Below are 23,574 nucleotides of genomic sequence, written 5' to 3' on the forward strand. Positions count from 1 at the left end.
CTGGTTACATGCCCCAAAGAAATTCTTGCATCTTTCGTAAGGGGAAATATCAAAATATGTTCATTGCTGTGTTGGTGGAACTTGGAGGCAGCCTATGAGTCCACCACTAAGGGACTGTATAAGTAAATGTGGAGGAAGCACACGCAAAAATACTGTGCAGTTGTGGGAAACTTTGAATCGGGAGTATGTAACCAGTAACCTAAAAAGAATTTTAAGTTATCTATATCTATATGTCACTTGGCTTCAGGAAAAAGCTGCTTGAACACTTAATTAGTTTCTTTGTATAATTGTATTCCCTTTGTGTTTCCTTTTATGTTTCACTTGTCAGGAATTTCAGAGCTCAAATTAAACCCAGTAGCTATATTAGTCCTTGCACTTATGTTTTATTTTCCCATCTTAATTCTACAGTCATATTGGAATTCTGTGTTTTATTTGGAAACCTTTTGGGGTCAAAAATATTAATAAATTTTCTCTGTTGGGCCTAAATAATTATCTTATCATTATTAAAAAATCTCCCAGTATAAAAATGAGATACTATTAAGGAAGGAACAGATTCCCCTGACCTGAAAGGGAGACTATAAAAAAAAGAAGAAGAAAGGAAATGAATAAAGCAACCATCTTTAGAGACATATTTCATTCCATGGAAGTATGTGTTAAATAACCACTCACCTGAATGGAGAACATCTTTTAATAACCAGAAAGCTTCCCAGAAGGTAGGTATTTCCTCTGGTCAACCTTTATATCTTTATGGAAATTGAATAAAGATGAAGAATTTGAACAAAACAAAGGGCATGAAATCACCTCAAGATGTGAGAAGCTACAAAGACAGGCCGCAGGGTGGGAAATGATGTTTCATCAGTTCCCACATCATCCACTAGGTGGTGGTTGTGCACATAAAACTCTTTACTGTATAAACTCGTATTGCCACAAACCTTGTTTACTCTTCTTTTAAAAATAAAACTCCAAGAAAATCTGTATAAAACAATAAAAACCAGGAGGAGAGCTATTAAGTCTTGCATTCATCACAGAGGACACAGTCTCATGCTACAAAATGAGAATAGGTACCATCCGAAAGAGTCATCTTGAAATGCAGCTTTTGGAGTTTCCTTGATCCAATTTCTTTTGGTTACAGAAATGTATAACTGAGCATTTCTTTCCATACTTTTTTAGAGACAAACTTGGATGCACAAAATCATGTTTTGATGAATATGTTTGCACAGGAATTTTTGTGCCTTAAAAAATTCAACTCTCATCCATCACAGTTACTAGGATTTCCTGATCATTATTTAAAAAATATTTAAAATTTAATATTTAATTTTTAATTTAATTTTAAATTTAATATTTAAATTTAATATTTAAAATTATTTTTAAAAATTCCTGATCAAAATTTAAAAAAAAATTTAATTTTTTGAGAGAGAGAGAGAGAGAGAGAGCAGGGGAGGGGCAGAGAGAGAGAGAGGAAGACACAGAATCTGAAGCAGGCTCCAGGCTCTGAGCTGTCAGCACAGAGCCTGATGCGGGGCCCGAACTCACAAGCCGTGAGATCATGACCTGAACCAAAGTCAGCTGCTTAACTGATGAGCCACCCAGGTACCCCTCCTGATCATTATTTTAATATGCTCGCATGTCATTGTACCCCGTGCGATAAGTTCAGCATACTTGTTGTGGGAATACATGACTTTAATTTGTGTTTTGTTTTTTAAATGTTTATTTATTTTGAGAGAGAGAGCGAGCGAGAGAGAGCGAGCCCATGAGCAGGGGAGGGGCAGAGTGAGACAGAGAATCCCAAGCAGGTGCTGTTCCCTTAGCACAGAGCCCAACATAGGGCTCAAATCCATGAATGGTGATATCATGACCTGAGCCGAAATCAAAATTTGGATGCTTAACTGACTGAGCTGCCCAAGCACCCCTTTCACTTTAATTTGAATGATGAAGCCATCTTTCATCAACTATGGGAGTCCTTCTGACACCCTGAGAGAAGGAAAGCAAGGTTCTAGAATGAATATGCCCAACTATGGTGACCTCCAGAAGGATACCTTCCCTATAAGACCACTGTCTCAGAAAAGAGCTCCGTTCAAGTCGCTATTAGGTAGCCTTACAGCTGGAGTCACTCTTCTACACTTGGCAGATTCTAGCTGATGATGTCATTGACACAAAGAAGAAAATGCAAAATAGGCAGCCTTACATCAGCTTCCTGGCAAGGATCACACTTCCAGCTGGGGCGTGAGACCAGCTGCACTCTGGCCATGGTTTTGCAGAGTGCTCTGGAGGCAGTGTGGCTGGGGCTCCTCCTCAGCTCTCCTTGGAAGGGTGAGTAGGCTCCTTCCCCAGCTGGTCTTGGGAAAACACATGCCACTGTTTTAAATTTGGGCTCACTTTTTTTTTTTAAGTTTTTATTTATATTCGACAGACATGCAGATGTGGGAGGGGTGGGGCGGGGGGGCGGGTGGGAGAGAATCCAAAGCAGTCTCCATGCTGTCAGAGCAGAGCTCGATGTGGGGCTTGAACTCATGAAACCGTGAGATCATGACCTGAGCTGAAACCAAGAGTCAGACACTTAACCGACTGAGCCACCCAGGTGCCCCAATTTGGGTTCGCTTAAAAAAGAAAACAGAAAAACCAGCCTTGTTAATACTCACTGCGCCACAGGGGCAATCAGCAAGCCCGATAGCAGCACAAAAATCACAGCCCTTCTTTGTTTCCTGCAGTTGCAGAGAGCAAGGACCAAGTGTTTCAGCCTCCTGGCATGGCTTCTCCGGAGGGCGCTGTGGTGGAAATCTCCTGCAATCACTCTATATCCAATGCTTACACCTTCTTCTGGTACCTTCACATCCCAGGACACGCTCCGAGACTCCTGGTTCGGGGTTCCAGGTCTTCTCAGCAGGGACGCTACAACATGACTTATGAGCAATTCTCTTCACTGCTGCTCATCCCCCATGTGCAGCTGGAAGATGCTGCCACTTACTATTGTGCTCTGGAGGGCACAGAGGCAGGGAGCCTATGAAGAGCTGAGCAGAAACAGGAAGGGGCATAGCCTTTGCAGGAGGCAGAAAAGAGGGGAGCCATAACTGCTTTCCTCCCTGATTCAGCGTGCCCCAAGCATGTCCACTTGGCACTATCAGAAAACATTTTGAGTGCAGACACACTACGTGAGAGCAGATGGACATGGGAAAATATGCTTGTAGGGGGTGATTCAATAATGGTGCTGCAGATCCGTATTTCAAATAGTTTTCTGGATAACTGAAACACTTTTGAGGATTTTCTTTTGAGATCTCACTAGATTATTTTTGCCTTTAAATGTTATCTGCTAGCTTCTGCTTCTTTGCAGGAATATTTTTAAGACATGTGTCCATCTTGTAAAGAATAGTTTAGTTGAGGGGCGCCTGGGTGGCTCAGTCAGTTAAGCATCTGACTTCAGCTCAGGTCATGATCTCACAGTTCGTGAGTTTGATCCTTGCATTGGGCTCTGTGCTGACAGCTCGGAGCCTGGAGCCTGCTTGAGATTCTGTGTCTCTTCTCTGTTCCTCCCCCACTCATGCTCTCTGTCTCTCTCTCTCTCAAAGATAAATAAACGTTAAAAAAAAAAAAAGAATAGTTTAGTTGACATTGGATAATATCATAAGAAGTGGAAATGGAATAAATGAGTGAGTAGTTTCTACCAACAGACCAGAGTGTGGAACCTTAATCCAGCCATCTGGGTATCTTGCTTAGAATCTAACATACAGACACAGTGAGGATGCCAGTGTTGATCAGTGTATAAACTATCTCTTTTTTAAGTTTTATTTTTTATAAGTTTATTTTGAGAGAGAGAGCATGCAAGTGGGGAAGAAGCAAAGAGAGAGAGAGAGAGAAAGAGAGAGAGAGAGAATCCCAAGCAGGCTCCACGCTGTCAGTGCAGAGCCAGATGCGTGGTTCAAACTCATGGAACTGTGAGATTATGACCTGAGCTGAAACCAAGAGTCAGATGCTTAACCGACTGAGCCACCTAGGTGCCCCAGTGTATAAACTATTTGTAAAACTCAATCTCTTTCCTGATATTTAATGTAAAAATAGATATGAATGGAAGTTGTAATTTATTCTTCCCATATCCTTGTTAAATTATCTTGGTCTTACTACCCCAGATATGACCCTCTCACTTTATAGACTGATGCCCGAGGGTAGGCCAGTGTTTTCTAAACCTTTTCATCAGAAGTATCTGGACTTTTGGAAAGGGGGGGTTTGCTGTTTTCCAGATTAATTGAATCTGTTTTCAGGGCTGGGGCCCAGAGTCTGTATTTTCCATAAAGATCTCTCTGGTAATTCTGCTGCTCAGTCAAGTTTGATCTGGGAATCCTGGACTCTGGACCCCAGGTCTTGAGGTTTTAACCACTATTCTCTACTTCCTTGCACTTGGAATTATATTAATAAGGAAGTGTTTCAGGAAGTGGTCCCTGCAGTGCCAGTGTTTGCTTACATAGTAGGTGTTCAGCAGGTGTTTACATATGGAACAAAAAGTAAAAAGTGAAAGATATATGATTTGAAGAGAAACCAGAATATTATATGGAACAAAAAGTAAAGGGCAGATTGCTGACCACAGAAGAAAGGAACATTCTAGTAATAGGAAATATCATAAAGTTTTTTGTTTTTTTTTTTTTTTTTTAGTGGCATAGTCTTTCTTTTTTTTTTTTTTTTTTTAATGTTTTTATTTTATTTTTGAGACAGAGAGAGACAGAGAATGAGCAGGGAAGGGGCAGAGAGAGAGGGAGACACAGAATCCGAAGCAGGCTCCAGGCTCTGAGCCATCAGCACAGAGCCCGATGCGGGGCTTGAACTCACAGACTGTGAGATCATGACCTGAGCCGAAGTCGGACGCTCAACCGACTGAGCCACCCAGGCGCCCCGAAATATCATAAAGTTTTACCAAGATGTCTTAAATAGCTTGGATCTGAACCCCAAAACTTAATGACACCTAAATATCGCCATTGGATACAAATATGAATTGACATATTGTTACTAACATATTGTTAGTAACACTTCTTTAGGCATATTCTATTTTCAGTGATTGCTTGTTTAAAAGGGTGTTGTCTTATGTTTTTAACCAAACAAAATATTTGGGAAGAAGAATCATGTGTTCTTAAGAGTCCTGCACAGTGCCATGTATACTGTTGTTGCTCAGGAAATAGTGAATAAGTGTATAGCCCTCTCATTGCTTTGGCAAACAAGGAAAGAGACAGAAAATTCCCTTTGGTCATATAGGAGGTTCTTTTCAGTTCACTGAAGAGTATATGTGTGGTGTGTTGAAAACCCTACCTTTTATATTGGTGTCTTGACTCTATTTTTTTTTTTTTTTAGTTTTTAAAAGTTATATCCTTACATATTTTGAGAGAGAGAGAGCGAGCACAAGTGGGGTAGGGGCAGAAAGAGAGGGAGACAGAATTCCAAGCAGACTCCATGCTGTCAGCACAGAGCCTGATTTGGGGCTTGAACTCATAAACTGTGAGATCATGACCTGAGCTGAAATCAAGAGTCGGAAGCTTAACTGACTGAACCACCCAGACGCCCCTTGATTCTAGTGTTTAAACCATCAACAACTAGTCTTCCTACGGATTTTTTCCAGCTCACTTGTAAACCATCAGAGGCATTATTACCCAAAGGGGAAAGTGGGAAGAGAATGAAATAAAAGAAGAAGAAAATGCAGCTGAGGGGAGAGGAATTACTTTGACAATGGCAGTGATAGTTCAACCCCAAAGGAATAACATCATGAAGCTCTCATTCAGTTTGATGGTGAAGAGGAAAAAACAGAAGAATCCACAGGAGAGTACAATTCCCTTTACTCTCAAACTCTGGAGATTTGCATGCATGTAAAAGATTGCCATCTTTTGTTGTTGATGTTGTTTACTTCCCATAGAAACAAAACAAAAGAAAAAATTCCTAGGTGAAAAAGTTGTTGTGGGGATTCTGAGAATAAACATGGGGGCAGAGCTGAAAAGCTTACCTGACAGGCCAATGCCGGTGGCATGGAGCCGTGTGAAGCCTTTCTCTGGATTGGTCTGCTCTGTCAGCTGCTGGCTGTGTCGGCACTAGTGGTAAACTTTTCTTGGGGGCGGTATCTCGGCTCTTCAATATGTGAGGATTGCCTCAGAGGGGTATGGGTCTGCCACTGGTTCCATGAGAGACCTAAGACTTTAAATCACTCTCAGATTAGGACTTATCCTGCCTTCCTCCAATGGGCCCTGCCTTCTCTAACCTCACTGTTTTCTATTCTTCTTGTGGGTAAGGTCACAGACCTATCTGGGAGATTTTCCTGCACGTCTGAGGATCAGGGCACCAAAGAGGATGAGTGGAGATTGGAATGCTGAGTAGCTTTCGTTTTCTTCCAAGGGTTAGTGTCATGGGTTGAACTGTGTCCCCCTAAAAAAGATATGTTGAAGTCGTAGCTTCCTGTACCTCGGAATGTGACCTTACTCAGAAATAGGGTCTAGAGGCAGTAGAGTTAAAATGAAGTCATTAGGTTGGGCTTTAGTCCAATATGACTGCTGTCTTTAGAATCAGGGGAAATTTGGACACAGAGACAGACACGTACAGATGGGAGACAATGTGAAGAGACATAGAGACATGGCCAAGTGACTGCGGTGATATATCTATGAGCCCAGGAACACCAACAGTGGTCCGCAAACACCAGAAGTTTGAAGCAAACACACTGTGCTCCTGTGGCTTCTATACTTTTGGGGACCTGGAAAGTTTACAGGTTTCCTTTTTTTTTTTTAATGTTTATTTAAAAAAAATTTTTGGGGGGGTGCCTGGTTGGCTCAGTCAGTTGGGCATCCCTTTGGCTCAGGTCATGATCTCTCAGTCTGTGAGTTCAAGCCCCACGTCAGGCTCTGTGCTGACAGGTCAGAGCCTGGAGCCTCCTTCAGATTCTGTCTCCCTCTCTCTCTACCCCTCCCCCACTCACACGCTGTCTCTCTCTGTCTCAAAAATAAAATAAAATAAAATAAAAACATTAAAAAATTTTTAAAAAATAAAAAAAATTTCTAAAAATGTTTTATTTATTTTTGACAGAGAGAGACACAGAGCATGGGTGGGGGAGGGGCAGAGAGAGAGGGAGACACAGAACGCGAAGCAGGCTCCAGGCTCTGAGCTGTCAGCACGGAGCCTGACATGGGGCTTGAACCCATAGACTGTGAGATTATGACCTGAGCCAAAGTCAGACGCTCAACCAACTGAGCCACCCAGGCACCTCAATGTTTATTTATTTTTGAGAGAGATAGAGACAGAGTATGAGCAGGGGGTGGGGCAGAGGGAGACACAGAACTCAAAGCAGGCTCCAGGGTCTGCACTGTTAGCACAGAGCCCGACAAGGAGCTCGAACTCACAAACTGTGAGATCATGATCTGAGCCGAAGTCGGACGTCCAACTGACAGAGCCACCCAGGTGCCCCCACATGTCTCCTTTATAATTTTTTTACCAGATCTCACATTGCCACTGAGCAGTTTTTCTTTCCATAGTAAATATTTGTTTTCCTAACCGTTTATTATATGTATGCAACATTTAAAAAAACCAATTATTTAAAAAACATTTTTAAAAAGATTTTCTTTTTAAGTAATCTCTGTACCTAACATGGGGCTTGAACTCACAACCCTGAGATTAAGAGTCACATGCTCTACCAACTGAACCAGCCAGGGGCCTGGTATGCCACATTTTTTATTTCTCTCTCTATTGTACACCTCAAACAGTTTCTGGTTGGCTTGTATTTCTTTAAAAATACAATTCCTAGAACTTACAACACACCTCAAGCGTAGCTTGAGCTATCATTAAACTAAAAGGAATCAGTAAGGAAACTGGGTCCAGGTGAGGGAAAGTACTGGGCCCAAAGAAAGTAGAAAATCTCTTCAGTCTATGGAGATGAGGAGGGTCAATGATTTATGGTGTCCTCTATTGGAAGGAGAGAAGTTAAATCATGGGTTTCCCCCTTTTCTTCTGAGAGTTCCCTAATTTATGTGAAATAAGTATTATTTTCTTAGTTGGCTTGAATCCCATGTTTCATATGAAAAAAACCACTGATTTTCCTTTTTGTTCCAGTAACTTTATCTTGTGCTGATTTTTCTCTGATACTTCTATCATGAATATAACCTACATTTCAGAGCCTGATGTTTGCAAAGGGCTTTCTCATTATTTTACATGAATCCTCTCTTGTTGTCTCCTGGGAAATCAGTGACATTTACAGCATTCTGATGTTTATAAATAGTTCAACGGGAAGGGCAGTAGGCAGTCTGAAAGAAGGACCTGGGATCTCAGACTGAAGCTCCTTGACATTGCTGTGGGCCACATCTTCCTCCTTGTACTCCAGCCCGTAGGTCCTGCTGGGTCGTAGTTGCCCTCATTCGCAGGTGTCCCCAGGTCACGGTAATTTCTTCCTTCTCCTTCCCTTCAGGCCTACAAGTGGTTCAGTCTTCTGGCTGTTGCTAGGCCCTGGGTGCTTCACCTTCTCTTCCACGTTTCCCTTAAATCTGCCCACAAAAAGTTTAAAATATCCTTTTCATTAAGCTTTGTTCCAGATATCCTCTTGAGGTGATTGCCAGGGCCCTCAAAGATGCAAGGCTAACACTCCTCTTAGGCGCTAGGCAGAAAGAGAAGGAATTTATTATAGGTTCCTATTCATCACAGGCCTCCTGCGGTTTGAGGATGAGTACTTAAAGCTAATTTACATATTCCAAAGAAAGACATTATCATAGTGTTAAGGTTTCAACCATTTATGTACGAGATACTTAGCAAAGCTTTCAGAAACAGCTATGATCCGCTTTTCTTCTGATTCGAAGCAAAGAGATTTTCTAGTCTCTTTCTCAAATATATGGTTTATTTGGACATTATTATTTTTAATGTTTATTTTTGAGAAAGAGAGAGAGCGAGCAGGGGAGGGGCAGAGAGAGAGAGGGAGACACAGAATCCAAAGCAGGCTCCAGTCTCTGAGCTGTCAGCACAGAGCCTGATTTGGGACTCAAACTCTCAAACTCACGAGCTGAGCTGTGAGGTCATGATCTGAGCCAAGGTCAGAGGCTTAACCAACTGAGCCACCAATGCTCCTGGACATTATTTAAAGGAAAAATAAGGCATATCAGAGGAATGATGTCTTTATATTGATACTTACTTGTTTCATTTCAATAAAGTTTATTGAACAATTGCTCTGCTACTATTGTGGCATTTTTTAAGTACAACACTTTACTCCCCTTGAAATGAGCCCTTTATCATCATAGTACCTCAAGCTTACTTAACCATCAAGTTTTGAACTTTGTTCTAAACAGCCTCCCCATGCGGAAAATCTCTATTTTTCAGCTCCTTCACAGAGGGCTTTTCCTTTTGTCTTTATAATCTACTATTTAACAGGACAACTGTGTCAGGAGGAGCATATAATACCATCCCTTCCTTTTCTCTCCTTAAAAATATTTAAAGGCTGGGTTCAAGTTCATTTTGTATGAATCTTTACTTAAAGGTCATTATGGGGAGGGTTCTCCCACAGGACCAACCTAGAAAACAAAACAATTATTTTTCAGTCCAAAGGGTTTACATAGAAGCTGGCTCTAATTTATTTCTGAAGAGAACAAGGTTCTCTTCCTCTCTGATTTCTCTTCTCTTACCTTCTTCTCCTATTTTGCCTTTTCTTATCTCTCATTTTTCTTTTTCTTTCCCTTTTCACCCAAAGCTATGCTTTTCCTCCTCTTTTCTATTTATTTTCCCATCCTATTAAAAAATTCTACTTCCCTTCTGTCTTTTATGTTATCTAAATAGAGCACAAACCAGTGAAAGCTTGATCCACTCGACATGTGTTTTTTCCACTTTGATTCACAGACTCCTGCTTCTTTTCCTTGAACAGCAAATTCTCCCTTTGTGGCTCATGGAAAGTGTAAACATCCAGAATTCTGGTCCTATGATGGTAAGACTTGGAAACTCCAGCTACTTGATGATAAAGTTACCAGGCTCTGGGGCGCCTAGGTGGCTCAGTGGGTTAAGCATCGGACTTCAGCTCAGGTCATGATCTCACGGTTCCTGAGTTTGAGCCCCACATCAGTCTCTGTGCTGACAGCTCAGAGCCTGGAGCCTGCTCCGGATTCTGTGTCTCCCTCTCTCTTCTGCCCCTCCCCAGCTTGTGCTCTGTCCTTCTCTCTCTCAAAAATAAATAAACATTAAAAAAAAAATTTTTTTTAAGTCACCCGGGTCTGTGTGTGGGCGCTAGGGGGCGATGTAGTGTGAGGCTTGTTCCAGGTGCAAGAGGAGTAGCAGTCTGGCTCCCTCACCTAGCTTTGCAGAGTCTGGGCCAAGAGCTTGCTCAACAGAAAGACACAGGTGCCAGGAAACAACAGGTTCCCCAAAGCAGAGCCATTTATTAAAACTCTGCCCTGACAAAAGGGTGCTGATCCCTCTTTGAGAGCCTGTTCTCCGGGGTGGGACTCAATCTCCGGCTGGGGTGGGCTGGAAAGGAGTCCCCAGCCAGCGCGGCTTAACCCATGGCCTCTGCATGCATCTCGATGCTTGCGATTGTCTTCACACTGAGTGAGTAATATGCCTTCCCCATTTTCCACTTGTATTACCCACTCACATGCTTTACAGCAGCTTCACTGATGGAGTGTGGATTCATTTACAGGTGGGCTGAGAGCTCAGTCGGTGTCTCAGCCAGATCGGGTCACTGTTGCCGAAGGGGATCCAGTGACTGTGAAATGCAACTATTGAGTTTCTGGAATCCCGTATCTCTTTTGGTACGTCCAACATCGCAACCAAGGTCTCCGGTTCCTTCTGAAATACATCACAGGGGCCAACCTGGTCAAAGGCAACTACGGTTTTGAGGCTGAATTTAATAAGAGCCAAACCTCTTTCCACCTGAGGAAACCATCCGTCCTTGGGAGTGAGTCTGCTGTGTATTTCTGTGCTGTAACAGACACAGTGGTGGGGGCTGGAGGCGGAGCTGAGCACAAACCCCCGAGTACCACAGTGAAACTGTTTTCCCCAAGCCTGTATGGCTCTCCACAGAAGGTGGTGTGGCTCTAGGATATGTCACTCATCATAACTAAATTACAATTTCAAGCCACAGAATTTGTTCATGGGACAGATATTTATGAATCCTTATGTGCTCGGTACTGTACTGAGCACTGATGACAAATAGATGTAAGAAGCTATCCTTGCTTTCTATGTGCCCCATGTGATCTCCAAACATTTACGAACCCAGTGTAATTCTCACAACTGTTAGCATGAGGTTTACTTTGCCGGTGAAGAGACTAAGGCCCAGAGAACTTAAGTTCTCACTCAAGTCACAAAACCGTGAAACGGCGAGTTGCAACCCAGGCAGTCTGTCTCTCAGGTGCCCGGTCTAACCGCTCCCCTGCTCTGCCAGCCTCAAGGATCTCTGAGGGCATGAGACTGATTTCGGCGATGGGGCAGCCCAAACTCCCGGGATGGTTCCTGCCAAAAAGAGTGCTGTTGGCTGTAGAGTGAACCAACAGTGACTCAGAACAGTTTGGCAAGTGCCAAGATAGAGGATGGCACAACATGTGATGTGCGATGGGGAAGGGGGCAGGTTAGCTCTGCTGTGAAGGAAGGAGAGGGTGAAGCTATAGTGCAAGGAGAATTTGAATCAAGGGAGAATTTAAACATGTAGTTTAAACATGCAGGCTGCTTTTGGCTCCTCTGCTCACATCTTACATACACCCTTGAGGGACTGGACTTGATGCCTCTCTCTCTCTCTTTTAAGTTTATTTATTTATTTTGAGCAGAGAGAGAGGGAGAGAGCGAGAGAGAGAGAGAGAGAGTCCCAAGCAGGCTCTCTGCTGTCAGCGCAGAGCCCGATGCAGGGATTGATCTCACGAGCCATGAGATCATGACCTGAGCCGAGATCAAGAGTTGGACTCTTGACTGACTGAACCACCCAGGTGTGCCAGAGCAATATACTTTCATTTTCTCATTGTTTATATTCTTTTAATTTCTTATCTACTGAGAAGAACTTACCTTCTTTTTTTACTTTTTATCACCTGTTGGCTTAAAACTCCCAGTTTTTATTACATATCCTGCTAAAATGGCCTTACCTTTCGGGAATTGATTTTATGGGATGTTAAGGGGAATCCTGGCACTTTTCTTTCCTATTTTCTTCTTTTAGCAACAGATAGGTAATTTTTTGTATGTTTTAATTGTCACGATGCTCAATTTCAACCTGCCAATAGCTCCATAAACAAAACTGAACCTGGGTCAATCGGCCTGATTCTTTTGCCCTAAGGACTATTAGATGTTTTCCATGTAATCTGTTATGGACAATGACTGAGACGACTACTGTTCTCGCCTAATCAATTTTTCCGTGAAGGCTGTTAGTTTCTCTCTTCTTATGTATCTTCATATCTGAGATGAACAGTATGGACCTTGGAGGGTCACATACTCACATATTACAGAAGGAGGAAATGTCAGAACAGTCACAAATCACATCACGTCTCTGCAATCATAAGGATGAGAAAATTGTGCATCTGTGGGGATTGTTATTATGCATGGTTTCAGGTGAAAGGGAAGAATGCTCCTGAGTTACCTGATGTTAGAAGTTTGCTGGGGTGCCTGGGTGGCTCAGTCGGTTAAGCGTCCAACTTCAGCTCAGGTCACGATCTTGCGGTCCGCGAGTTCGAGCCCCGCGTCGGGCTCTGGGCTGATGGCTCAGAGCCTGGAGCCTGCTTCCGATTCTGTGTCTCCCTCTCTCTCTGCCCCTCCCCTGTTCATGCTCTGTCTCTCTCTGTCTCAAAAATAAATAAACGTTAACAAAAAAAAATTAAAAAAAAAAAAAAAAGAAGTTTGCTCAGCGTAAAGGCACACGGCTCACCAGAAGAACTACTTCTGCTTGGCCTCCAGAGGGCAATGATGCACACACTAGAATTATACTTGAAGATCTCCCTCCCTCCCAACCATCCTTCCTTTAGCTCCTTCTTCACAGAGCTGACTGAAGAGTCCAGATGGAGCTCTTCATAGATGGTGGCATATGAGGAATTTAGAAGTCAGGAAACACCCAGATTTTCAAGGAAAAGACTCTTCCAGACGTCTCTGGAACACAATTACAGAAGATTCTAGGGCACCCACCATACACGTTCTTCCTTGTTCCAAGGGTACTGTTTCCTCAACCATACTCCTTCTTGCTCAGGAAAGATCTTCAAAAAGGAGACTACAGTTTCTTCAGTCCTCAGCCATGAGCTTGGCTCCTGTCCCCATGCTTGTGTTTATGATACTTTTTGCCCCGAGTGAGTAAAATTCTATTTCATCTTCTTGTTCCCTACCGGTACAGTATTACAACTGGACTCTGAGGAGAGACACCTCTTCTTAATCGGTAAGTCTTTCCTGGTCTCACTGACTCAGCATATTGATGTTTCAGGAGGAACCAGAGCCCAGTCAGTGACCCAGCCTGATGTCCACATCACTGTCTCTGAAGGAGCCCCTCTGGAGCTGAGGTGCAACTATTCGTCTTCTGTTCAGGTGTATCTCTTCTGGTACGTGCAGCACCCCAACCAAGGACTCCGGCTTCTCTTGAAGTACATATCAGGGGACATCCTGGTGAAAGGCACCAAAGGTTTTGAGGCTGAATTTAGGAAGAGTGAAAAGGCCTTCCACATGAGGAAACCCGCGGTCCAGTGGAGCGATGCGGCCAAGTACTTCTGTGCTGTGAGTGACACAGTGCCTGGGACTGCAGGGGGAGCTGAACACCAACTTCTGGTGAATGTGAGGCTTCCAGTGACTCAAGGGATCAACCTGGGGCACTTTCAGTGAGACCTTATGTTCTATGGTGACAAGATGGACAGAGGGGACTAAACTGCTTAGTTCTTGTGCAGACATGGTTCTAATCTTCCAAGAGTCAGGATTCATGAGGAAAGGACAACTTATGAAAAAACAAACAAACAAACACAATGTCACCAACAGACTGGAGACTGGAACTTGCTCAGAGAATCACTTTGGATGGGACAGTGGCAGGGATGGGTTTTGTGCTGTGATTGCCATTTGACTTGTGACCAGAGAGGAGAGTACTATGACAGTCTACGCCGATGGTTGTAATCCACTAGGGACACGCTAAGCTTCCCCCTAACTGAAGAACTTTCCTTAAGATCCTAGATAATTCCATCTGTGTGTGTGCCTATTTGAAAAACTGAATGGAAAGAGGAAGGTTAATATTAGAGGAAGCGACTGAGGAAAATGTGATAAAATAAAATCACCAAGCACAGGGAGAATTTTTAGTGAATGCTTCTGTCATTTACTCAGCTCTTTCATTTTAACATCATCTCAAAAAGATGGAGTTGAGATTTCCATCAATCCATCACTGGATGAGGTTGAGGAAGGTAGGGGCTATGCTAATATGACAGAGATGATTACTAGAGTGGAGTGAGAGTAGGAATCTGTTAGGGTCAAGTCAGCTGGAGGCTCCAGTAGTGAATATTTATATTTTCCTTTACCTAACTTTTGTAACTAAGAATTCCCACTCTTCTCCTCCTCCTCCTCCTCCTCCTCCTCCTCCTCCTCCTCCTCCTCCTTCTTCTTTTTCTGGAGAGATAGAGACAGAGAGCAGGGGAGTGGCAGAGAGAGAGGCAGAGAGAGAATTCCATGAAGGCTACATGTTGTCAGTGCAGATTCTGGTGCAGGGCTTGATCTGAAGGCCATGAGATTATGATTTGAGCCGAAATAGAGAGTCAGACACTTGAACCAACCTGAGCCACCCTGGAGTTCCCAAATTTCCCTTTTTTAAAAGATACTAATCATGTTGGATTAAATTCCATTCAAATAACCTCATATAACTTCATTATTTCTGTAAAGACAATTTGTCTAGGTAAGGTCATATTCTAATTTGCTAGAGATTAAGACTCCAAGTCCCCCCCATGCCCCAGTTGGTGCGTGTTTGGGGGGGGGCACAGTTCAACCCATAACACCACAGCCATTAAAAATTACTTTCATTCTAAAGACTGATACATGGGAAAACTAGTGTTTCTTTCTCTACTTGCTTGATATCCAGTAACGTTCTCCCTGAGCAAGATAATAGATAGCAACACAGAGATATCAAGTTACATTTGTTGACCTGAACAGTAAGATCATTTTTCTTGTGATTTCCTATGTTAAACATAGTTTGCATTTGTATAGAACATTAAGGCTTAGAGAGAATTTTCTTATGCATACTTAATTGATCTTTTAATCTCTCTCATAGAGATGAAGAGAACAAATGCTTTACACTAAATACACAACTAGCAAGTCCTGAGAATCACTTACAATTCTCTTTGTCTAAATCCTCATTCAGGGTCTTTTTTTCCTTTGTAAAAAATATACTCCATAGTCCATGTGACCAAGCCCAACCACTTGCTACTCTGTTTAACAAAGATTATAATTTCCATAAATTGCTGGGTCTGAGACATACTGACTTTTGAGAAACATTTCTTCTGTCCAGGTATAGTGACCACTTGGGGTCGCTGTTGTAATTAGTTGACTCTATTTTGCTTTATTTATGTACAAGGTGTTCTAGAGTCTTTAGCTTCCCCTGAAATACTTCTTTTCTCCTCCATTTGCTACTGCAGGCAAGTTGGTTATTTATTCATGACTTGTGATATCTAAAATGTTACTAGAAGTCATCCGCATTCACTAATGTTTACTTGAGGAAATGGAAAAATTGTTCACTTAGAATAAATTGGGCAATTCTAGACCTAAAAGTCACCTCCTAAATATTTTCTAGTGATTTTCCATTCGCATATTATATGAGCCAAGGAATCACACCACATCAATGTGAGTATCTAGTATGTTTTGATTATTGTAGTTGGCAGATTCCATTAACATTAGGTGTTTTGGGGATTTGTCTCTTTTCCTAAATGGTGTTTGTTGTTTTTGTGTTGTATGTGCATGAGTTATTACTATTATTGAATTTATATTGGATATATCTTGATGGAAGAGTGAATGGCATTATTTTAAAAAATCATGTGTAATAAAAGCAAAAATGAAGTCTTGGGACCTCATGAAGATAAAAAGCTTGTGCACAGCAGAGGAAATAATCAACAAAACTAAAAGGCAAGCGATGGAATGGGAGAGGATATTTGCACTGACATAGCAGATAAAGGTTAGTATCCAAAATCTATAAATAACTTATCAAACTCAACGCCCCCCCTCCAAATAATCCAGGGTAGAAATGGGGGAAACACATGGACAGACACTTCTCCAAAGAGGACATGCGGATGGCTAACAGACACATAAAAAGATGCTCGACATCACTCATCATCAGCTAAATACAAATCACAACCACAATGAGCTCTCACCTCACATCTATCAGAATGGCTAAAATTAACAACGCAGGAAACAACAGATGTTGGCAAGGATGTGGAGAAAGGGGAGCACTTGGGCACTATTGGCGGGGATGCAAACTGGCGCAGCCACTCTGAACAAAATTTTTTTGAGATTCCTCAAAAAATTAAAAATGAAGCTGCCGGGGCGCCTGGGTGGCTCAGTCGGTTAAGCGTCCGACTTCGGCTCAGGTCACGATCTCGCGGTCCGTGAGTTCGAGCCCCGCGTCGGGCTCTGGGCTGATGGCTCAGAGCCTGGAGCCTGCTTCCGATTCTGTGTCTCCCTCTCTCTCTGCCCCTCCCCCGTTCATGCTCTGTCTCTCTCTGTCTCAAAAATAAAAAAAAAAAAAAAAAAAAATGAAGCTGCCTTACAACCCAGCAATTGTGCTATTAGGTATTTATTCAAAAGATACAAAAATGCTGATTCGAAGGGGTGCATGCACCCCAATGTTGATAGCAGCACTGTCAGCAATAGCTAACGTGTGGAAAGAGACCCAGTGTCCATTGACTGATGAATGGATAAAGATTTGATATATGTGAAAAAGTTAGAGAAAGACAAATACCATATGATTTCACTCATATGTGGAATTTAAGAAATAAAACAGATGAACATAGGGGAAGGGAAGGAAAAGTAAGATAAAAACAGAGGGAGGCAAACCAATAAGAGATTTTTAGATACAGAGACAAACTGAGGGTTGCTGGAGGGGTGTTGGGTGGGAGGGATGTGTTAAATGGGTGACGGGTATTAAGGAGGACACTTGTTGGGATGAGCACTGGGTGTTATATGTAAGTAATGAATCACTGGGTTCTACTCCTGAAACCATTCTTACACTATAAGTTAACAAACTGGGATTTAAATAAAATTTTAAAAAACATGTACATAATCCTGCACAACTACTTTCACTGATTCAGATGAGAAGGAAGGGCTTGAAGAAATTGAAGTTCAGACCAGGGAAGTTGCTCAAGGTCAAAAGATGGCAGAACTAGGACTTGAAATTAAGTCTGTCTGACTCTGAATTTGAGTGCCTTTTCTTCTTCATCACCTCACTTCCTCTCTGGTTGGGTGAATGATTCGGCATCAAATGTCCTAGGCCATCTGGTCAGTAGGGACCAGTGAGGGGTCTCCTCCTCTGTGCAACAATTGTTAAGTGAAGTCTGAGATGCAGTTGTTAGATGTGGACTTAGTGAGATTATAAAAGGACACCAGGGTGTCAGGAGAGGAAAGGTCCAGTTCAGACAAGCTCATGGGCTCTTTTGTGGAATAAGATTAGCATTTCCTGTTCATCTGGTTGCATAGGACGAATGGAGAGGATTCCAGGCATATAGGACCAGGTCAGGGGTCATTCTCAGCTTTATGAGTATCACACTGACTACAATCAATGGCCGCCTTCTGGGACTGTGGGAAAAGTGATGTGATGGGGAATAAGGAGCCTGGTGGAATCTACCCTCTGATATATTAGCTTCCTTCAGACCAAATCTACAAGGGGTTATACCTTCTCAAAGAACGAAAAGGAAATCGGGGTTGCTGTGCTGTTGTGCTGGAAGCTTTTACCTTTTATTCTTCTTCCTGAGTGTTCAGTTGAACCTTAGGGGGAAGCTCATCTGGGGAGGTGCTGTCGGTGCTATTGGCTTATGCTGGAGACAGCCCCAGGTGACACCTGCTGGGGACAGCCCTAGATGACAGCTGCTGGGGACAGCCCTGGGTGACAGCTGCTAGTGTGGCTCTGGCTTTGCTGCTGTGCCTCTTTTCTGGTTTGTGTCCCAAGCCAGTCTCAGACTCTGCAACAGGACCGTGACCCCAGGGCTGGGTTTAGACCTAGGATATGAGGCAGGTGACAAGAGTGACTGTGCTCTTGCTCTTGGGTGAGTTATTTTGGGATTAAAAGGAATTAGGGTGTGGCTGGGACTAGATGCTGGACTCTTGCCTGTTATCATTGCTCTTTACCTAAGATGTCAAGGACTGGCTGTGGGGTCCTGTGTTTCTCTAGGTAGAACCTCACCATTCATGCAAGGGGTGACTCAGGGCAATAAAGATGTTCTGGGTAACTGAGCCCTGGGAGATATTACCCCTCCATGGATGGGAGATATTGCCCCTGTTACTTTTGTATGCATGTTCCTGGGGTTCTCAAAATAAATATTTTTAAAAAGTGTCCTAAAACACAAATGGGAAGGAAATTGCATGTGTCTGCATATGGTGGGGAAGGAGGATGTGCGGGTGGATTTGACTGTGAGAGAGAACCTGGAGGGTGCCGAGTTGGACCTTCAATTCACCCAGTTTCAGGATAGGAGCTAGTATTGTGTGTTGACTCCTTTTACAGGTACTTTGGGCCTCGCTAAGATCACCCAGCCCGTATTCATCGAGTCCTACGAAGGACAAGAAGTGAACATACCCTGTAACCATACCAACATTGCTACAAGTGAGTATATCTACTGGTACCGACAGTTCCTCAACCAGGGACCACAGTTTGTTATTCAAGGATTTAAGACAAACGTGGAAAATGAAGTGGCATCCCTGTTCATCTCTGCGGACAGGACATCCAGCACCCTGAGCCTACCCCAGGCTGCCCTGAGAGACACTGCTGTGTATTACTGCACCGTGAGTGACTCACAGTGAGTCAGATGGGGCTGCACCTGTACGATATCCCCTGTGGGGTGGGAGGCAGAGCCCAGGGGAAGCCCCAAAGAGTTTTGCCTTCTGAACTGTTTATTGTACTTTATTGTTTCCAGAAGGCATTAGCAAATCCATGTATCATTTTTGTATTTAAAAACATTTGAACTTACTTTTTTTGTTAGGTTTATTTTTATTTATTTGGAGAGAGAGAAAGAGTAAGCAAGAGAGGGACAGAGAGAGAGGGAGGAAGAGAGAAAGAGAGTCCCAAGCAGGCTCTGGCTGTAATCATGAAGCCTGATGCAGGGCTTAAACTCACAAACTGTGAGATCATGACCTGAGCTGAAGTTGGACTCTCAACCGATCGAGTCACCCAGGTGCCCCAATTAATTTATTTTAAAAGAGAGAGAGAGAGTGCACACATGCCTGCAGAGGAAGGCCAGAGAGAGAGAGAGAGGGAGAGAGAGAATCCCAAGCAGACTCAGATCTGTCTGCTCAGAGTCTGACATGGGGCTCCATCCCATAACTCTGGGATCATGCCCTGAACTGAGATCAAGAGTGGGATGCTAAACTGACTGAGCTACGCAGGTGCCCCATTTTTTTTTTTTTTTTTTTTTTTTTTTAGAGAGAGAAAGAGAGAGAGTGTGTGAGTGGGAGCAAGGGGCAGAAGGATACAGAGAGAATCCCAAGCAGGCTCCACCCTGCCAGCACGGAGCCTGACTTGGGGCTTGAACCCAAGTACTGGGAGATCATGACCTGAGCCAAAATCAAGAGTAGGACGCTCAACGGACTGAGCCACCCAAGGGCCTGAAGTCCCTATTTCTGTCTGAGTTGTCGTGTCACTTTCCTTACCCTCCATTCCAACTTTCCATCTTTCCTACCTAAAACAGTTTTGAAAAACAAGACAAAAAGGTGGGGAACGTTGGATATCTCTCTTTACTGCTTCCTCTACCCCTTCCAGCCTGAATCCTCTCCCCCAACACATTGACACCCCTGAGAAACCTTACACACACAGCCAAGGTGGGGCCATCATTGCTGGAGTTTCCTGTAAAGAAGCAAAATGAGAAGCTGAAGCATGAGTGTGATTGGTGCTCAGTGATTCTGGAGGGACGTGGTGACTGTTGACAACACAACTTCTCTGGACCCAAGACTCTACACTCTTCAGAGCAGGGGTGAAGGCAAGTCAGCGACTAGACAAGGAGTCATGAAGAGACAGCGGGGAGCCCTGCTGGGGCTTCTGTGGGTGCAGGTTTGCTGTGAGTGGGGGCGTCCCAGATGGGGGCGGGGGAGGTTCACAGCCCGCAGTGGAGGGGGAGCTGGCACAGAGCTCCTGCAGGGTCTACACCCTCAGCGGGTGTTCCCGGGAATACTCTATGGGTTTGAAAACTGCCTCAGTGGCTCTGCAGTAACTTCTTTTGTGTTTGTTTTTGTCTTTCCAAGCAGGGGTGAGAGGGATGGACGTGGAGCAGACACCTGCAGCCCTGAGCCTCCAGGAGGGAGCCAGCTCTACCCTGAGGTGCAATTTTTCCAGCTCGGTGACCAACGTGCAGTGGTTCCGACAGAACCCCGTAGGCGGCAGCCTCACCCGGTTGTTTTACATAGTTTCAGGGATGAAGCAGGATGGGAGGTTGAACTGCACGGTGAACACTAAGGACCGGCAGAGCAGCCTGCACATCAGGGCCTCCCAGCAGGAAGACTCAGCCACCTATCTGTGTGCGGTGCAGGCACAGTGCTCCCTGCTGCCCCCAAACTGCAGCTGGGCTCCCAGCCCAGCCTCCTCCACCAGGAAGGCTTCCTGGCTCAGTTTCATTTGCACAGCCTTATGTTTCGTTATTCATTTTGTCAGTCTTTTAATTCTGTCTATAATTATAAACTTATAATGCTAACATGGAGCTCTTAGAGATGCTAAACACAGTGGCAAGGTTCAAAGCCACGTTTAAGTAAATAGTGGAAATGTCCAACTCAGGGTCAAAGCTAGAGCTTCAATGAGCAGAGACTAGATAGGTTACTATGGTGTGAAGTCCACACATGTTACGTGTTGCTGCTACAACTCACCTGTTAATGTGAACACGTAGCTCAGCTTTTAGGAAGGGTAAAAAAGTGCCTGGTCTTACTTGGTCATGCTTGTATTTATGACTTTTAGTGCCTAGAGGTCCCGAATAACAAATATAATAGCAAAGCAGCTAATGTTTAGGGAACATTATGTGCAATGAGCACCACACAAACACCTTTATTACCATGTCACCTCCATAACACCTTATGATGCAGGTACTGTGTTGTCCCCACCCCTACAGTTTTACAACGAGGGTAAGAAGCTTAAAAAGTAAAAAGGTAAATGACTTCGAAAGGCCAAGTTGCTAATTGGCTGACCCACTATTGGAAGAGAAGCAATGTGACTTCATCCCATGTTCTTTTTTAAAATGTTTATTTATTTATTTTGAGAGAGACAGAGAGAGAACGAACATGAGTGAGAGAGGGGCAGAGAGAGAGAGAGAGGGAGAGAGAGAATCCCAAGCAGCCTCCACACTGTCAGTGAGGAGAGGAGCCTGATGTGGGGCTCAATCCCATGAACTGCAAGATCATGACCTGAGCTGAAATCAAGAGTGTGACGCTTAACTGACCAAGCCACCTGGGTGCCCCTCAGATCCCATGTTCTTTTTTTTTTTTTCAGATCCCATGTTCTTAATCCCTACATTCTTACTACCTTTTCAGGAACCTCTAAATCAAATTATTTAATATGATTTTTAATATTATTATTTAATATTGATATTATTAATATTGATAAATATGCAGAATGTTTTCATACATGTCAATGAATAAAGAAGCATATTTTGACAATTTCTAATTAGTGACATCTAAGGTAAAGTTAGTTGTTGAGGTCCTCTATGAAGTGATGACTCCCCTATTGTTATCTGTTCTACAAAAGCACCCACTGCCATTTCTAGCAAGTCTCAGTGACCCAGGCAGCAAAAGCCAGTAGACAAATGAGACCAGACTCATGCCATGAGTAAACCTTGTCCCTATCAGCCATCGGGAATCTGCTTTCTCCCAAAAGAGAAGTAGTCAAAATTATTTCATTGGAGTTCATTCAAACATACATTCACTCTGGACGCCTGGGTGGCTCAGTCGGTTAAGCATCTGACTTCAGTCTGGGTCATAATCTCGCTGTTCCCTAGTTTGAGCCCCACATTGGGCTCTGTGTTGACAGCTTGGAGCCTGGAGCCTGTTTCAGATTCTGTGTCTCCTTCTTGCTCTCTGCCCCTTCCCCACTCATGCTCTGCCTCTCTCTCTCAAAAATAAATACACATTAAAAAAATTTTTAAAAAGCACAAAAATCATACATTCACTCAACAAGTATTTATTCTGTAGCATGATGTGACAAGCACTCATGTGGAGGTTGAAGATATCTGATTCCACATTACAGACAAGCCTCCCATACATATGGAATTTTTATTGTACGATGGGGAGATAGGGCAAGGAAACAACTGAACAAATGACTTCAAAATATAAGTGATATTAAGAAAATAAAACGTGAAGGAGAATCGCAGTGGTCATGGAGCTTTCTGGAGTGGTGACATTTGAACTGAACCTTCAGTAATGAAAATGACAAAACACAAGGTGTTAAAACCTGGGGTAAGGAAGAGTTTTCAAATGCAACAGTTGCCATTAGGCAGAAGCAAATTTGGTGTATTTGTGAAAGAAGGCTGATGTTCCCAGAAGGCAGTGAGAAGGAGACTGGTGGGTGATGTGTCAAAAAGGGAGTTAGGGGTCCAGTCGTTATGTGGCCTTATACCATTATGGTTAGGTTCGCCTATTATTCTATATGTAATGGGAAGCATTTGAAAGGTTTTATTTTATTAAAAATTTTTTTTAAACATTTATTTATTTTTTGAGAGACACAGAGAGACAGAGCACAAGTAGGGGAGGGGCAGAGAGAGGGAGACACAGATTCTGAATCAGGCTCTGCTGAGCTGTCAGCACAGAGCCTGACATGGGGCTCCGACTCACGAACCTCGAGATCATGACCTGAGCTGAAGTCGGACTAAACCACCCAGGCACCCCTGAAGGGTTTTAAATAGGTGTTCTAATTTATATTTCAGAAGGATCACAGTCCATGCTCTGAGGAATGGCTCATGGGGGAAGCGTGTGGCAAGACTATGGCACAAAGACAAAAAGAGCTTCCTAGACCCAATGAAACCTGGTGGAGGCCAAGTTCTGGGAGGGGTCCTATAATATAGTCACATTTTCTTTTTGTGAAGATTTCAAAAGGAAGTTATTTTAATAGCAATTGGTTAAAACCAATTTCCCATGCTAACTACCCTTATATCAGGCCTTCCCTTGTTTTAGGTGGTGTTGGAGTGGCTTCAGACATTTTTGGGACTCTGGCTAAGGTGAGATGGAGTTGAGGACACATTTAGTTCACATTAGGTGAGATATATTTATGTGATTTGTAGTGATTTCTGTGTAGAGTTAAATTTCTGCTAATCATTCCTAGTGTAAGAATTGCTTTTAGGAATATTTCTTCTGCCTACTGTGTCCACTCTCCAAGCATTAAGACGTGAAATGGCACAAAAGTGGCTTGGACATGGGCTATGACCCTCAGTACTTAAGTATGTGGGTAGAAGAAGAGAATCAAGGTTTGAAATATACAGAGATGTACATTGTAACTTG

The 23,574-nt window shown here is 43.3% G+C and overlaps 1 long non-coding RNA gene and 4 gene segments (V, D, J or C); 4 read left to right on the plus strand and 1 right to left on the minus strand.

Annotated features, from left to right (window-relative positions):
- Window positions 1-2,197: 2,197 nt before the first annotated feature.
- LOC109255793 (T cell receptor alpha variable 2-like) lies at window positions 2,198-3,366 on the plus strand. The segment is given in 2 exon segments: window positions 2,198-2,310; window positions 2,709-3,366. Coding segments are annotated over 2 exon segments (360 nt in total).
- LOC109255795 (uncharacterized) lies at window positions 2,626-10,763 on the minus strand. Its single transcript, XR_002075353.2, has 4 exons — window positions 10,574-10,763; window positions 8,266-8,599; window positions 5,975-6,162; window positions 2,626-2,889 (listed from the first exon to the last, which is right to left on the minus strand). It is a non-coding gene; the product is annotated as an uncharacterized LOC109255795 (long non-coding RNA).
- Window positions 10,764-12,868: 2,105 nt separating this feature from the next.
- LOC109255792 (T cell receptor alpha variable 8-3-like) lies at window positions 12,869-14,849 on the plus strand. The segment is given in 2 exon segments: window positions 12,869-13,235; window positions 13,367-14,849. Coding segments are annotated over 2 exon segments (648 nt in total).
- Window positions 14,850-17,879: 3,030 nt separating this feature from the next.
- Window positions 17,880-20,086, plus strand: LOC109255794 (T cell receptor alpha variable 4-like). The segment is given in 3 exon segments: window positions 17,880-18,158; window positions 18,614-18,905; window positions 19,865-20,086. Coding segments are annotated over 3 exon segments (435 nt in total).
- Window positions 19,994-20,783, plus strand: LOC109255646 (T cell receptor alpha variable 22-like). The segment is given in 2 exon segments: window positions 19,994-20,159; window positions 20,347-20,783. Coding segments are annotated over 2 exon segments (489 nt in total).
- The last annotated feature ends 2,791 nt before the right edge of the window (window positions 20,784-23,574 follow it).

The sequence above is a fragment of the Panthera pardus genome, unplaced genomic scaffold, assembly GCF_024362965.1.
Source record: "Panthera pardus isolate Hobbes unplaced genomic scaffold, ASM2436296v1 HiC_scaffold_24, whole genome shotgun sequence".
In the NCBI taxonomy this organism is placed as follows: domain Eukaryota; kingdom Metazoa; phylum Chordata; class Mammalia; order Carnivora; family Felidae; genus Panthera; species Panthera pardus.